Source organism: Sphaeramia orbicularis, chromosome 12 (assembly GCF_902148855.1).
Source record: "Sphaeramia orbicularis chromosome 12, fSphaOr1.1, whole genome shotgun sequence".
Lineage (NCBI taxonomy): Eukaryota > Metazoa > Chordata > Actinopteri > Kurtiformes > Apogonidae > Sphaeramia > Sphaeramia orbicularis.
Window position 1 is genome coordinate 61,418,383 of NC_043968.1, and position 14,296 is coordinate 61,432,678.

At 38.7% G+C, this 14,296-nt stretch overlaps 2 protein-coding genes across 2 annotated transcripts; both read left to right on the forward strand.

The window, feature by feature from the left end:
- Window positions 1-554: 554 nt before the first annotated feature.
- LOC115429119 (piggyBac transposable element-derived protein 4-like) lies at window positions 555-3,620 on the forward strand. The gene is made up of 2 exons (XM_030148372.1): window positions 555-673; window positions 1,811-3,620. Exons 1-2 carry the CDS (start codon window positions 555-557, stop codon window positions 3,618-3,620), a joined length of 1,929 nt encoding a protein of 642 aa, XP_030004232.1.
- A 3,867-nt stretch (window positions 3,621-7,487) lies between these two features.
- On the forward strand, window positions 7,488-13,659 carry pcyox1 (prenylcysteine oxidase 1). The gene is made up of 7 exons (XM_030150602.1): window positions 7,488-7,715; window positions 7,946-8,090; window positions 9,175-9,381; window positions 9,509-9,683; window positions 9,785-9,996; window positions 10,102-10,254; window positions 10,526-13,659. Exons 2-7 carry the CDS (start codon window positions 7,979-7,981, stop codon window positions 11,194-11,196), a joined length of 1,530 nt encoding a protein of 509 aa, XP_030006462.1. The 5' UTR covers window positions 7,488-7,715; window positions 7,946-7,978; the 3' UTR covers window positions 11,197-13,659.
- Window positions 13,660-14,296: the final 637 nt, after the last annotated feature.

A 14,296-nucleotide genomic window follows, 5' to 3' on the forward strand; every position in this document is an offset into this window, starting at 1 on the left:
GACAATGGATGTTTTTTCAAGTTTTGCTCAAAGTTTAGACCCTAATGTTAATGACAGTACATCAAAAGTGTATTTTAGTGCAAACTTTAATGTGCGAACATGATTTTTAATCTTTGTGGGGTGAAATATACGCTATTAAAAATCTCCGACATGAACAAACAAATGAATTTATGCATATCATCGTCAATCCAGCCATGGTGCGGCCATGTTTGTAGTCCTTTTAAAGAGGAGATCTTACTGAATCGATTGACACTAAGCATTCAATAAACTACACTACCCATGAGGTGTGAAACCCCTGCGTAGAATACCTCAGGCGGGAAGTGCAGGGAATTTTAACGCAGGGCGCACGGAGTAACAGGGAGCAATGTGCGCATTCTTTGAGATTTGTTTGTTTTAGTAATATTTAGTCAGTTTGTTATTAGTTTTAGAGAGTTTTAGTGAGTGGCAGTGTATTTTATTGAACGTCACTGAGTGTTAAGTGGGTTTCGTATTCTTGTAAACAAGAATTTGTATAGTTTGATCAATATTAGTTTTGTGGACGTGTTGTGAAAACAATGGCGAAGAAGGCGAACCGCACAGACAAACACATGGCAGCTCTATTAGTCGAAATTCAGTCACGGTCAGATGTGGAACTCTCTGACTCATCTGACCCTGACAGCAGCGGGGGTGCCGGGTCAGCAAAGGAGGTGTTATTTCAAATGGACATCGACCATGAGCAAGTTTTTGTTTCTTTTAAACTGTAAACTACTCCTTGGTAAAAATAAATAAAACATGTTCGTCATTTTACAATAAATACATGCAAACACACATTACACATTGTTGACTCTAAAGTTGTAATTTTTTTTCAGCCTCATTTCTCATTTCTTTTATTATTTCTACACATCAGTAGATAAGTTTACAAACAATGAATCAATGAAGTTTTGAGGATTTATTCACTTCGTCTTGTCAAAAATAAATATTGTAACAGTCATTTCATGAGAAGTTGTAAAGAAAAAAATGTTATTCCAACTTTGTGGGCAATAGTAATAATAATACTATTCAATACTATTGAAAAGTATTTTTACATATTTGAACTACATTTATCTTGGCTAAATGTACGCATTTTATTATGTATTTAGTCCCAAATAATTATTGTCTTCATTTCTCATACCCAGCAAGAGGAAAGTGAGGTTCCTGGCCCATCTGGCAGAAAAAAGGAGGCATCGTCTGTCCTTTCAAGATTTGTGATCTGATTATTAATGTAATTGTAGAGTCAAGTTGACATCATATACACTACTGTTCAAAAGTTTGGCATCACCCCTATCTCTCCCTATGTCGACGTATCATATCTAGATAAAGGTCTGTATGATACAAAAAATTCTACCCATGAAACAATTATATATTTTGCTTCAGAATTACTTCTGGTTTATTGTGATATAAATGTTTGGACATAAAAATATACAAATTGACAATGCTGAGTGCAACCAAATATTCCTGCCATGTTCAACCAATGGCATGAATATTTAGCAACCCTCATTCACCCAGCGTGTTCCATTTGTATTTTTTTATGGCCAGAACAATCACAAAACACTAAACCAGAAGTCTAAAGCAAAAATATATCATTGTTTCATTGTTAGAATTGTTCTGTCAAGCATACCTTTGTCTGAATATGATATGAACATAAGGAAAGAGAGGGGTGATTCCAAACTTGAATGGTAGTGTATGCAGTACTGCTTCATCTTTATATTCAGATGCTTTTCTGCTCTTACAGATTGATGTAATTATCACTCCTTTGATAGTTTTCTAACATCTATTTTCTGTTTTCATACAGCTCTCATGAAGATGATGACTACATTCCCCCAGCACGCACATTCCCAACGAGCAGGCTAGTGGACTCAGAATCTTCATCATCTTCCCCTGACCAAGGGCCGTCAAAAAGAGCCCGGGGCCGGGGCCAGCTAACCAGCAAGGAGCCAAGGTTGGACGCTGGAGATTTTGAGGCTCAGCAGGAGAGGTGGCACAGCAAGGAAGAGCCAGATGTTGATCCTCCAACACTGAGGTTTGAGCCGAAACACCCACCTGGCCCCAGGATTGACACCAGAGTCAGCTGGTCTCCTTTGAGCCTCTTCAAACTTTTCTTCAGTGGTAATGTACTGCACACAATAATAAATAACACCAACGCTAATGCTGCACGACGGCTGGCACAAGGTGCACTTTACAAGTGGTCTCCCCTCTCAGTTGACACTTTCTACATTTTTCTCTCCATCATCCTTTTTTCTGGCCTGGTTCATGTACCCTCTAGGGCTGACTTTTGGAGGACGAAGTGGCCATATAATTTTCCTTTCCCCAAAAGCACCATGTCCAGGGACAGATTTGAAGCCATTTTTTGGTCTCTACATCTTTCTGATATCAATGAAGATGAAGAGAATGAAAGAAAAAGAGGAACACCCCAGTTTGACAGGCTGTTCAAAATCAAGCCACTTTATGGTGAGATTGTGAACGCCTGTAACTCTCTTTTCCAACCGCACCAGGACATATCAATTGATGAGAGGATGGTGGCAAGCAAAGCCAGAAGAGGATTCAGGCAATATATGAAAGATAAACCAACAAAATTTGGTTACAAATTATTTGTATTGGTAGACTCCCAAACCGGCTACACCTTCAATTTTTTTATTTATCAAGGAAAGGATCAGACCAGTGTCAAACAGAGGGGACAGAAGCAGGATGGTCTTAGCATTACATCTGTAATGGACCTTATGAAGTTTGAACTCCTCGGAAAAGGCTACCACCTTTATGTTGATAACTTTTACACTAGCCCACTGCTTTTCAATAAGCTGGCAGATAATCACACAGCAGCTTGTGGCACAATAAGGGTCAATCAAGAGGGATTCCCACAAACCACCATCAATGACCTCCAAAAGAAGCCTGAGAGGGGAGACATGAGGTGGATCCGTAAGGGTAACCTCCTCTTTGTGAGATGGATGGACACAAAAATAGTGAATGTCTGCAGCACCTTTCACAAGGCATATAGTGGAGCCACTGTACTGAGGAGGGTGAAGGGAGCTGATGGACACTGGCACAGGGCTGCTGTGGACATTCCAGATGCCTGCAAGGACTACAATATCAACACGGGTGGGGTGGACCTCTCAGATGCCCTAATACAGTATTATTCTGTGCGTGGGAAGACAATGCGATGGTATAAAACATTTTTTTACCACTTCATTGATATCACAGTTGTCAACAGCTACATACTCTACAAAGCAGTGGCCAGTGTTCAGAATCAGACCTCCATGTCTCAAAAACAATTTAGAGAGGTCCTCATGAGGGAAATGGTTGAGCACGCCAACGCTGTAGTTGCTGAAGCTGCCCCCCGACCCAGCCTCACCAACACCTGTATGCCCGTTTTTCGAGGGAGAACTGGCACTCAGGACCGTAGGAAATGTGTGGTCTGTGCAGCCAAGGAGAAGGAGAAGGCAAAACAGACACCTGGCTATAAGGTGAAAGACATGAAGACCCCCATTTACTGCTCCAAGTGCAACGTTTCCCTTTGCCTCGTTCCTGAAAGAAACTGCTTCTTGGAGTATCACAACATGGGACTTCCAGCTCAGTCTGTTGCCAGCCAGCCAGCCCCCACCCCATGATAGCCAACGGACATTTTTGGAGTTTGTTGCACTTGTTACACTGTTTCTGTTTTGAATGTTTGTATTAGTTGTTTTGAAGAGTGCATTGTTTGCACTGATTTTGATATTTATTTTTTCTCTAATTGGATTTATTACATCTTTATTGCACATTAGCATTTGTTCAACTTTATATCGTCTGTTTGAAGTGGATTGTTTACATCTTTATTGCACATTTGTTCAACTTTATATTTGGATAGTTACTATTGATGTTTATTTTTTATTATTATTGTATTATATAGTTAGTTTTGAGAAAGTTGTTAATAAAACTACTCAATCTGGAGACAAAATGCTACATTTTGATATGCTTTTATTGATTATATTCTGTTCACAAAGGTAGAAGTTGATGAAGCACAAGGTAAATGTCATACCTAAAAGTTCCAGTAGATGGTAGTAGACTCCTGTAATGGATATAACTTTTGTAAAACTGCCAGTTTTTATTGGAAGTGGAAAATAACCCATTTGGCACAGTTTGGCACACTTTGGTGCCAAACTGTGCCAAATAGAATGTCTGCCTGGTTTTATCCTTTCTAAAACCTTTCTGGAGGCTTTGCCCTTAGCTCTAATTATATCACCTTTTGTACATTTGTTGCCAAGGAGTTGCTGAAAGTGATCAATGGCATCTCTCTTCATGAAGTCATTGTTAGCAGGGTGTTATCCTCTGTCAAATAAGGAAAAAAAAAAAAAACAGGCGAGGATAAAAAAAAATTCAAATTTCTCTTTTAGTTTGTTACAGTTTACTCAGGCATAGTAATAGATACAATATTTTAGACAATGGGAATAGATTCTGTGAGGTCTCTAAATGTCCATAGACACCAAGAACATCCATATGAACCTTATTATTGTGGAGTAATTCTTCATTTACTTTGGGTATGTCTTTTTAGGTGTTTTTCCCTGAAAATATGGTCAGGGTTAGAAAAAATTAATTTATTAGATTAAAACATGTTTTGTGGGCAAATGAAAGTGAAGTAATTCCCAATTCCATTCTTTTATTTTTGTTTAGTTAGGACATGCAACTGCAAAACGCAAAAAAAAAACAAAAAAAAAACAGACAGTAACAACACTCATGCATTTCAGTTTACTTTCATTAAATTATATATTTAAATGTACACCAGTGACATTTTTTAAATAAAATGAATAGTTATTTGTTTGTTTAGTTAAGAAATATCAGCTTGCACTGAAAAAAAATAAAATATTTGATTTAATCCATAATTCAGTGACATAGCGTTAATGCAAAATATTTGCTATATACAGAATGGCTGCATTAAGTCCACTTGATCTGTTGAAGGCTTTTATTGTGAAACTCGATTGTCACAATGTCAAAATAAAAAAAAAAAAAAGACTTATAATAACACCAGAGTTTAAAATAGTAATAAAAGGAAATACCACAATAGCAGAAAGTAAGAGGAATGATAAAAATGAAAAATACTAGAAGCGCTCAGAGAGCACAGGCCTCTGCCAAGGCAGATCAGTGCCCCCCCCCCCCCCCCCCCCCCCCCCCCCCCCCCATGTCTGTCTGTCTGTGTGCAAGATAACTCAAAAGTTATGGACGGATTTGGATGAAAATTTCAGCAAATGTTGATACTGGCACAAGGAACAAATGATTACATTTTGGTGGTGGTGGGGGGATTGGCACTGATCTGCGCTCTCTTTTCTAGAAAAGCACTCGTAGAGCGCAGACCTCTGCTAAGGCAGATTAGTGCCCCACCCCACCCCTGATCACCAAAATGTAATCATTTCTTCCTTGTGCCAGTGTCAACATTTCCTGAAATTTTCATCCAAATCGGTCCATAACTTTTTGAGTTATCTTGCACACAGACAGACAACGCAGACAAAAACATAACCTCCTTGGCGGAGCTAAAAATGGCAGGACTGAAAAATGGAGACATCAGGATCATACGATTTACTTGTAACTGGTACATGTACTTGTTATGAGACAGGAAACAGAAGAACAGGTAATTATTCAGTGCCCTCTGTACCAACAGGAAAGCGATGTTAAAAAACAAGCGTGAAAAGATGGTACGAAACGTAAAGAATTGATCCAACTGAAGTCTGTTTTAAGGTTACATGTACAGTACAGGCCAAAAGTTTGGACACACCTTCTCATTCTTCGCATTTTCTTTATTTTCATGACTATTTACATTGTAGATTCTCACTGAAGGCATCAAAACTATGAATGAACACATGTGGAATTATGTACTTACCAAAAAAGTATGAAATAACTGAAAACATCTCTTATATTCTAGTTTCTTCAAAGTAGCCACCCTTAGCTCTGATGACTGCTTTGCACACTCTTGGCATTCTCTTGATGAGCTTCCAGAGGTAGTCACCTGAAATGGTTTCCACTTCACAGGTGTGCCTCATCAGGGTTACTTCGTGGAATTTCTTGCCTTATTGATGGGGTTGAGACCATCAGTTGTGTTGTGCAGAAGTCAGGTTGATGCACAGCTGACAGCCCTACTGGACAACTGTTAGAATGCATATTATGGCGAGAACCAATCAGCTAAGTAAAGACAAACGAGTGGCCATCATTACTTTAAGAAATGAAGGTCAGTCAGTCCGGAAAATTGCAAAAACTTTGAATGTGTCCCCAAGTGCAGTCGCAAAAACCATCAAGCGCTCCAACGAAACTGGCTCACATGAGGACCGCCCCAGGAAAGGAAGACCAAGAGTCACCTCTGATGCTGAAGATAAGTTCATCTGAGTCACCAGCCTCAGAAATCGCAAATTAACAGCAGCTCAGATTAGAGACCAGATGAATACCACACAGAGCTCTAGCAGCAGACACATCTCTACAACAACTGTTAAGAGGAGACTGCGCCAATCAGGTCTTCATGGTCAAACAGCTGCTAGGAAACCACTGCTCAGGAGAGGCAACAAACACAAGAGATTTATTTGGGCCAAGAAACCCAAGGAATGGACATTAGACCAGTGGAAATCTGTGCTTTGGTCTGATGAGTCCAAATTTCAGATCTTTGGATCCAACCGCCGTGTCTTTGTGCGACGCAGAAAAGGTGAACGGATGGATGCTACATGCCTGGTTCCCATCGTGAAGCATGGAGGGGGAGGTGTGATGGTGTGGGGGTGCTTTGCTGGTGACACTGTTGGGGATTTATTCAAGATTAAAGGCAACCTGAAGCAGCATGGCTACCACAGCATCCTGAAGTGACATGCCATTCCATCCGGTCTGCGTTTAGTTGGACCATCATTTATGTTTCAACAGGACAATGACCCCAAACACACCTCCAGGCTGTGTGAGGGATATTTGACCAAGAAGGAGAGTGATGGAGTGCTGCGCCAGATGACCTGACCTCCACAGTCACCGGACCTGAACCCAACCGAGATGGTTTGGTTGAGCTGGACCGCAGAGTGAAGGCAAAAGGGCCAACAAGTGCTAAACATCTCTGGGAACTTCTTCAAGACTGTTGGGAAACCATTTCAGGTGACTACCTCTGGAAGCTCATCAAGAGAATGCCAAGAGTGTGCAAAACAGTCATCAGAGCTAAGGGTGGCTACTTTGAAGAGACTAGAATATAAGATATGTTTTCAGTTATTTCACACTTTTTTGTTAAGTACATAATTCCATATGTGTTCATTCATAGTTTTGATGCCTTCAGTGAGGATCTACAATGAAAATAGTCATGAAAATAAAGAAAATGCGAAGAATGAGAAGGTGTGTCCAAACTTTTGGCCTGTACTGTACATCCTAATATTCCAGTCCTATATGCACAAATGGAGGAGTATGCGGACACCTGGTCCTATTCATATTCCATATCAGTAGGTGGCGGTAGTGCACCAGCAGACTGTTTGCCGACCACCAAATAAACAAGAAAAGAAGAACTTACCTTATCCTTCGCGGAAGTGAGGCTGTGCGTTGAGCGACGACGTGATTCAACAACTTTTGAACCAGTTTAGTCAGTTTTTGTTTCTTCGGTTGTAATTGTGGTGTTTGTTAACTTTTCAGTTTTCTGTCGTGGTGGTCACAGTGGACATTTGAGCAAATTTTAAAGTTATTTTACAGTGAAACTCCACAGCTCTTCCTCAGTTACTTCTGAAAGAGTGAGTCACCCTGAATGTTTTCATGCTAAAGTTTTTATTTACTGACTGACATGACTGTAGTTATAATGTGGACAGATAGAAATAGTATTTTTAGTTGTACCCAGCTGTACACTGATAGGCGTTATGCTTTGTTTTCCTATATGACTGAGATCCAGTGTAACCTTTGACCATTAGATTATTATGCAGTTGTTCTTTACTCTCTGAACTTTGTATTTATTCTACCTGCACAGATGCTTTTTGGTGCATAGCTGTAGACGTCCACAATGAGTCTACGATCCCTGTCACTGAGAGCTCTGCTGTTACTGGGGCTTTGGCAGACTGGGAGAAGAAGTTTAGCCTCAGCTCCAGAGCTGAAAGAGCAACCCAAAAAAATAGGTAAGTTCATCCCATAATGCTTGAAATCAAAATCACTTAACAACAGTAACTGCAAGAAGAAAACCTGATGCAGTTAAGTTCAAGACAGAGGTCAGATGTAGTTCTCCCTAAAATGTAAATCCAGTGTGTTCATGTTCATATGTTCATGGGAGAATCTGTTTAGTTCTTCATACAATATTCACTTATTATTAAACTGAAAACAAACTGTTTTAAAGCATCCATGAATAGATGAACCATACAAGTTTGGTTCTGTCCATAAATAGATGTACTTGTTTTTCACCATGATTCCTGCCACATCCTCTCATTTATGATGGTTCTTTATGCAGCGATCAAGGTTTGATTGAATCAATTATATTCTTCAAAGATTTACAGATGATATTGACAAATGTATACCTAATTCTGACTCAGGAGCTTAGACTTGGGTTTTAAGATGCCGCTTTAAAAGTTTTGTCTTCCCAGAGAAACCAGTGTTTTCATTCATTTAATTTAGCCTTAATTCAAAATCAGTTAAGTTACTGAGGCCTGACTCTCAATATAAAAGAGTTTTAAAAAACTAAAAAAAAAAAGATAAACCAATTCAGTAAAATAATAAAACATAGAGGATAGTTAATCAATAAAATGCAAATGACATGAATTAAGTTAAACAACAACAGTTTGAAGTGAAATATGATAAGGGGATTAAAATAAAAAGTTTAAAATTATCCCACAGTTTGTTCCAAGTTGCAGATGAACAGCGACTAAAGCTAACAAATACTAAGGTTAAGTTGTATATATCAAATATGAAATAACCCAAAATCTTTATTTATGCTCCAATTATTTATTAAATTATTACGTGGTAAATAACAGTTTGTGTCCAGTGTCCCAGGATTTTTCTCTTGTACCTTCTCTCTTCAGCCATCTCTTCCATTCATCACTTCTCTTACTCCCTGTTGAATGGGAAAGAAAAACACTAGATTTGTAATGTAGACTTGTCTTCCATACAGTATTCACATGGAGTAAATATCAAAGACAGGAGGACTGAGAAGGAGTCTATCTGAGCCTGTTGCAGGTTTGGTTTACTCTGGTTATCTTTGTGTTTCTAAAGCCATAGTTGGAGCAGGAATCGGTGGCACAGCGGCAGCATATTACCTGAGGCAGGAGTTTGGACCTGGGGTCAAGATCGATGTATTTGAACCCAATGCTATTGGTGGAAGACTAGCAACAGTGAGGATTGGAGACTATGAGTATGAAACAGGAGGTGCCATTATCCATCCTCTGAACCTACACATGAAGCACTTTATTGATAAATTAGGTAATGTCAGCACTTTTGTAATAACACGTCTGTTGTTTGTTTATATTACAATACAAATGTAAATTGAACTATACCATTTTTAATTATTTGAAACTTGAATCCAGTTTGTGGTTTATGTGTTTTCCAGGTATTCCTCCAAGGAAGGATGTCTCATCTAAAATGGCCATTTTTGATGGAAAAGAGCTCACATTTGAGGAAAGTGACTGGTTTATTGTAAATTTCTTGCGTCTGCTCTGGCGATACGGGTTCAACTTTCTTCGAATGCAGATGTGGGTGGAAAGTATTTTGGATAAATTTATGAGGTGAGACCAGCAAAATGTCACAGTCCACAGATTTTACCCATTTACAGTTAAAGCTAATTGACTGAACTTTCTCAATGATTGTGTAAATAATTTTTTCGCAGGATCTACCAGTACCAGCAGTATGGTTACTCGTTCTCCAGTGTGGAGAAACTTTTGCATGCCATGGGTGGGGATAGTTTTCTTACCTTAGTCAACCAAACCTTGGAGGAAACGATGATAGGGGACGGATTTTCACAGGTCTTCATCAATGATGTTGTTGAACCTATCACTCGTGTCAACTATGGTCAAAGTGTCCGGATCAATGGCTTTGTTGGTATGTTCCACATGTAAGAGTTTGAATTTATTTATCAAACATACAATGATGCAATAAGTATGTTTGTAAAGTCTGATATGTAAAATAAATTGTCTTCTCCTACAGGAGCAGTATCTTTAGCAGGGGCAGACTCAGGACTCTGGGCAGTAGATGGAGGAAATAAGAGGGTGTGCTCTGGACTTCTGTATCACAGTAAAAGTGAGCTGATTCCAGCTGGAGTCACCTCCATTTCAGTCAAGGTCCGACCTACAAAGACAGGTAAAAAAACAAAAAACAAAAAACCCCATATATATATATATATATTGTCGAATTTGTTACTTCTCAGTTACACACAATACTAATTACTTTTAATTACAACAAAAATATTTTATTACAACTTTATGGGAAACAATGTAGAAATGAATGAAAACATTAAAATTATTATACCTTTCCTACAGAACCATTCCTTTTCCCTCACTAATATTTTGTCAGATCCATGTTCCCACATTTTTCTGTTTCAGTATTTCATGTGAACCTTTGTCTTTATCAGGCTCTACAGTAAACTACTATGAGGTTAATTATGTTGGAGAGTCAGGCTCTGCACATTCCCTGTATGACATTGTTGTAATTGCGACTCCACTGCATCAGGGTAAGTCGGACATCACCTTCTCAAGTTTCTCCCCTCCAATCCCCTCTCACTACCCTGGCCGGTACCACCAGACCGTTGCTACTCTGGTCCACGGTTTGCTGAATGTGTCCTACCTCGGGACCACAGAGCCTGCCTCAGACTTCACAGTGTCTGATGTGTTGACCACAGCCTCGAAGGGCTCCATCATCAACAGCCTGAGCTCTCTGGACCCTGTGCATATTCCCCCTGGTTATAAACCAGGCCCTGCAAGTCAAACTAAAGTCTGGAAAGTGTTTTCTCCTGAGCCACTGACCCAGGAGCAACTACAGAACATGTTCCTGTCCTGGGATTCAGTATCAGAGACCCAGTGGCTGGCTTACCCTACTTATAACCCACCACAGCGTAAGACCCCGCCGTTCATCCTGCATAACCGACTGTACTACCTCAACGCTGTAGAGTGGGCGGCAAGTGCCATGGAGATGAGCGCCATCTCTGCCAGGAACTTAGCCTTGCTGGCTCACCACCGCTGGCACGGTCAGACCAGCAAGATTGATCAGGAAGACCTGCACACCCGACTACGAGGGGAACTCTGAGGACAGAAAACTACCTGAATTTAAAAGCAATAAGTTCTAATCAATGAAATGTGTACCTTCACTCACCTGTACTGCACTATAAAAACACATCAGGGTTTCAGATATCTGTGGTGCTCTGACCTCTATAATCTTGAAGGTTCAGTGTGTGAAATTTAGTAACATCTAGAGGTGAATTTGCAGGTTACAACCAACTGATTAGTTCTATACTTCTCACCTATGGTTTATACAAAAACATAGAAAGGTCCTTATTAGAGCCCATGATTATTTTGTTCTAGGGTTTCTAGGTGAGTGGATATTAACTGTAACATACCGCATGATGGTAATGCACCTTCAGTCCGGATGCCGCCCACTGTAAAATAGACAAAACATGAGGTCTGTTCCAATCTCCTCTTTTTCAAATAAATTGCTCATTCTTAGCTAAAGATAAAACAACAACTTTTATTTTCAAGTCATACAGTAGTGAAAACATATTTATGAATATTATATTCACTTCCTGCAAGTAAATCTTCTAAATTCCCCAATATGTCACACACTGAACCTTTAAAGTACAGCACAACTTGGATTTTATTGTAAAAGTTTTGGTTATACTTTTATTGATTCGATAACATCTTTGAACGCAGGTATATCATCACACAGAGTATTGGTTAATGTATTTATTGTTTCATTTTGGGAGGACTTAAAGCACAGAGGCAAACAGAAACATGAACCAAACCATCAGTGTCTCCAGCTGGAATCAAACGGCAGCCATAGTAACTACAGGGTATGTGTTTTAACCACCAAGCAACCAGTATGCCCTATCAGACATGAAACACTATACATAAAATACACATATTCACCATTAACTTGTTGCTTTTCTGCATATTGCTTACTTGTGAGTCATGAAAAAAGTCTTATCCATGCATTCTTCTACAATACCATGTCCTACCACTAGACCATTAACTAGTAATTACTGTTTAATGATAATAGATAAGGAAGCTGTTGTAAATTAATTATCACCTTAATTCTGTTGGCTTTACTGCCACATTATATGGTCTTAATATACTGAGAAAAGTATATTAAAACGGTTATCCACTTATAACAACTTAGTATCCACAAGCAGTAATTAGGAGGTTATTGATGGAAAATTAATAACCTAGTAGACTAGTAGATGAAGAATAAGGTATCAGAAAATCCTTTCTAATATCTGACAAAGAGCCAATGTGCTAGTAATGTTATGAGCAACTAGGTAATGGTGAAAGTGTTTATCATAATTTTAACTGTTAGTACTAATTCCTCATTCCATGGAAAATAATGATTGCACGCACATCTGCGGTTACTTCAGTAACAACAGATAGTTTGTGTTTTATTTTCACTTGCAAATAAGTTTGACCAACCTGTGGCTCAATGTTGACTTATGTCTCTTACTTTTAGAGATGACCCAGGTCACAGAAAGACTATAAATTAAATGTCATCATTAGACCCATCATTAAACCAACTAAAAATTCATAATTTGTCGTTGATGAAACCACATCAGTAGTAATAGTAAAGGGCATCAAGAATAGCACAAATTACACTTTGAAGTGGAGTAACATAGTACTGTGCTGAATCTGAGAATCACTGTGAACTATAAGAGTGCACTGAGCTGCACCGCAGGGTAGATGAGTAAGTCTTCCTCTTTCTTGTCCTCTTTGTGCATTTATATTTTGTAATTTTAGGGTGTTTTTGTATGTGCATTTCCGCTGTTGTGAAAATGGTACTGTTAAAATTGAGGAAATCAGTCAAAGCAACCAGTGTTGCCACCATTTGGCCCACATTTTGTATTATTTCATGTGTCTTAGATGATTTTTGGAACATCTCAAAATTTTGATGTCACTTACCAAAAGTATGTATTCATTCGATTATTTATGTTTAGACTCTATTCACCATAAACTAATAACTAACCAGGATTAGCTATGGAAATCTTCTGTGCCTTGAGTAATTATGTCAAAGTATTTGGCTTTTGTCTTTAAAATAATGAGATGAGAATAATTTGTACCTGTGTTATTTTTGATCAAGTGAAAATCACATCCAGGCACCCTACATGTCGAAGGCACCCTACATGTGATTCATCTGATCTGGGCATTGTCGGATGTCATGTTTTGTTTTGTTTTTTACCAAAATAGTCCTTACCTAAACCACTTCAATGTGCTTTACCTACTTGACTTATTTCTAAAGCCTTTCAGAGCTGTATTTTTTTAGTTTGGTCAAAATTTTAGTAGGAAAATAATAATGCACTTTAATTGAAAAAAATATAGTTTGACACTAAAACCCCTGCAAAAACTAAGAACAAGTGGAGTATTGAGCTGAACTTCTACTACTCAGAACAAATATTTTACAAATGGATATTTAATTCAATGTTCAATAACACTGAAAGACTCAAAACCATGTTGTAAGTGATGACGCAGTTTACAGTCACAATAAAGTGATCTGATTTTGTCTGCTCTGTTTCTTTGTTTTAGTGTTTCACTCATTAAAATTCTAATGAATTATGTTTGACTGACTTCTGAAGACAAACTGCAGTCCTATAGACAATTCAGTTCAGTGATGATTTTAATATTGCTTTCTGTTATGATTGGCTTCATTTTGCAAAACTGACTTCCATTTTGTAAATAGTGTAAAGTTCAGATCTATCTTTTCATTTGTTGCTGAACAAGAGACCTCAAACAAGACTGATTTGCAAAAAATTTAATTAATTAAAACAAATTGCGTGTTTATGTCATAGTGGACAGAAGCCAAAGATGTGTAGTCGAGTCACATTTGCAAATAATTTGCAGTTCCAAAAGGAAATAAACAAATTTTCCAGCTCGGATGCGTGACATCTCTTGAAAAAAAAAACACAGACATACTGACATCCAAAATAAAGGCCCGTGTGACTGAGGCACCCACAATGAGGCCATTGAGCGGCTGAATAAGGATGTGTCTGTGTGGTGATGTTGCACCCAGCTGTCCTGTCAGGTAGGGAGGGACAATGGTACCAGAGCCGCCTGTCAATGCACGACATGTGATATGACTGAAGGTATAAGAGGCTGCAAACTGACAGTAACAAAGCAAACTCTGACCCAACATCTTCCACTAAAACACC

Excerpts from the sequence above, each read along its gene's own strand:
- LOC115429119 (XM_030148372.1), top strand. The coding sequence starts at position 555 with ATGGCGAAGAAGGCGAACCGCACAGACAAACACATGGCAGCTCTATTA. Across the intron at positions 674-1,810 it reads GACAGCAGCGGGGGTGCCGG|CTCTCATGAAGATGATGACT; the intron begins GTCAGCAAAGGA and ends GTTTTCATACAG.
- pcyox1 (XM_030150602.1), top strand. The coding sequence starts at position 7,979 with ATGAGTCTACGATCCCTGTCACTGAGAGCTCTGCTGTTACTGGGGCTT. Across the intron at positions 8,091-9,174 it reads AGAGCAACCCAAAAAAATAG|CCATAGTTGGAGCAGGAATC; the intron begins GTAAGTTCATCC and ends GTGTTTCTAAAG. Across the intron at positions 10,255-10,525 it reads GGTCCGACCTACAAAGACAG|GCTCTACAGTAAACTACTAT; the intron begins GTAAAAAAACAA and ends TGTCTTTATCAG.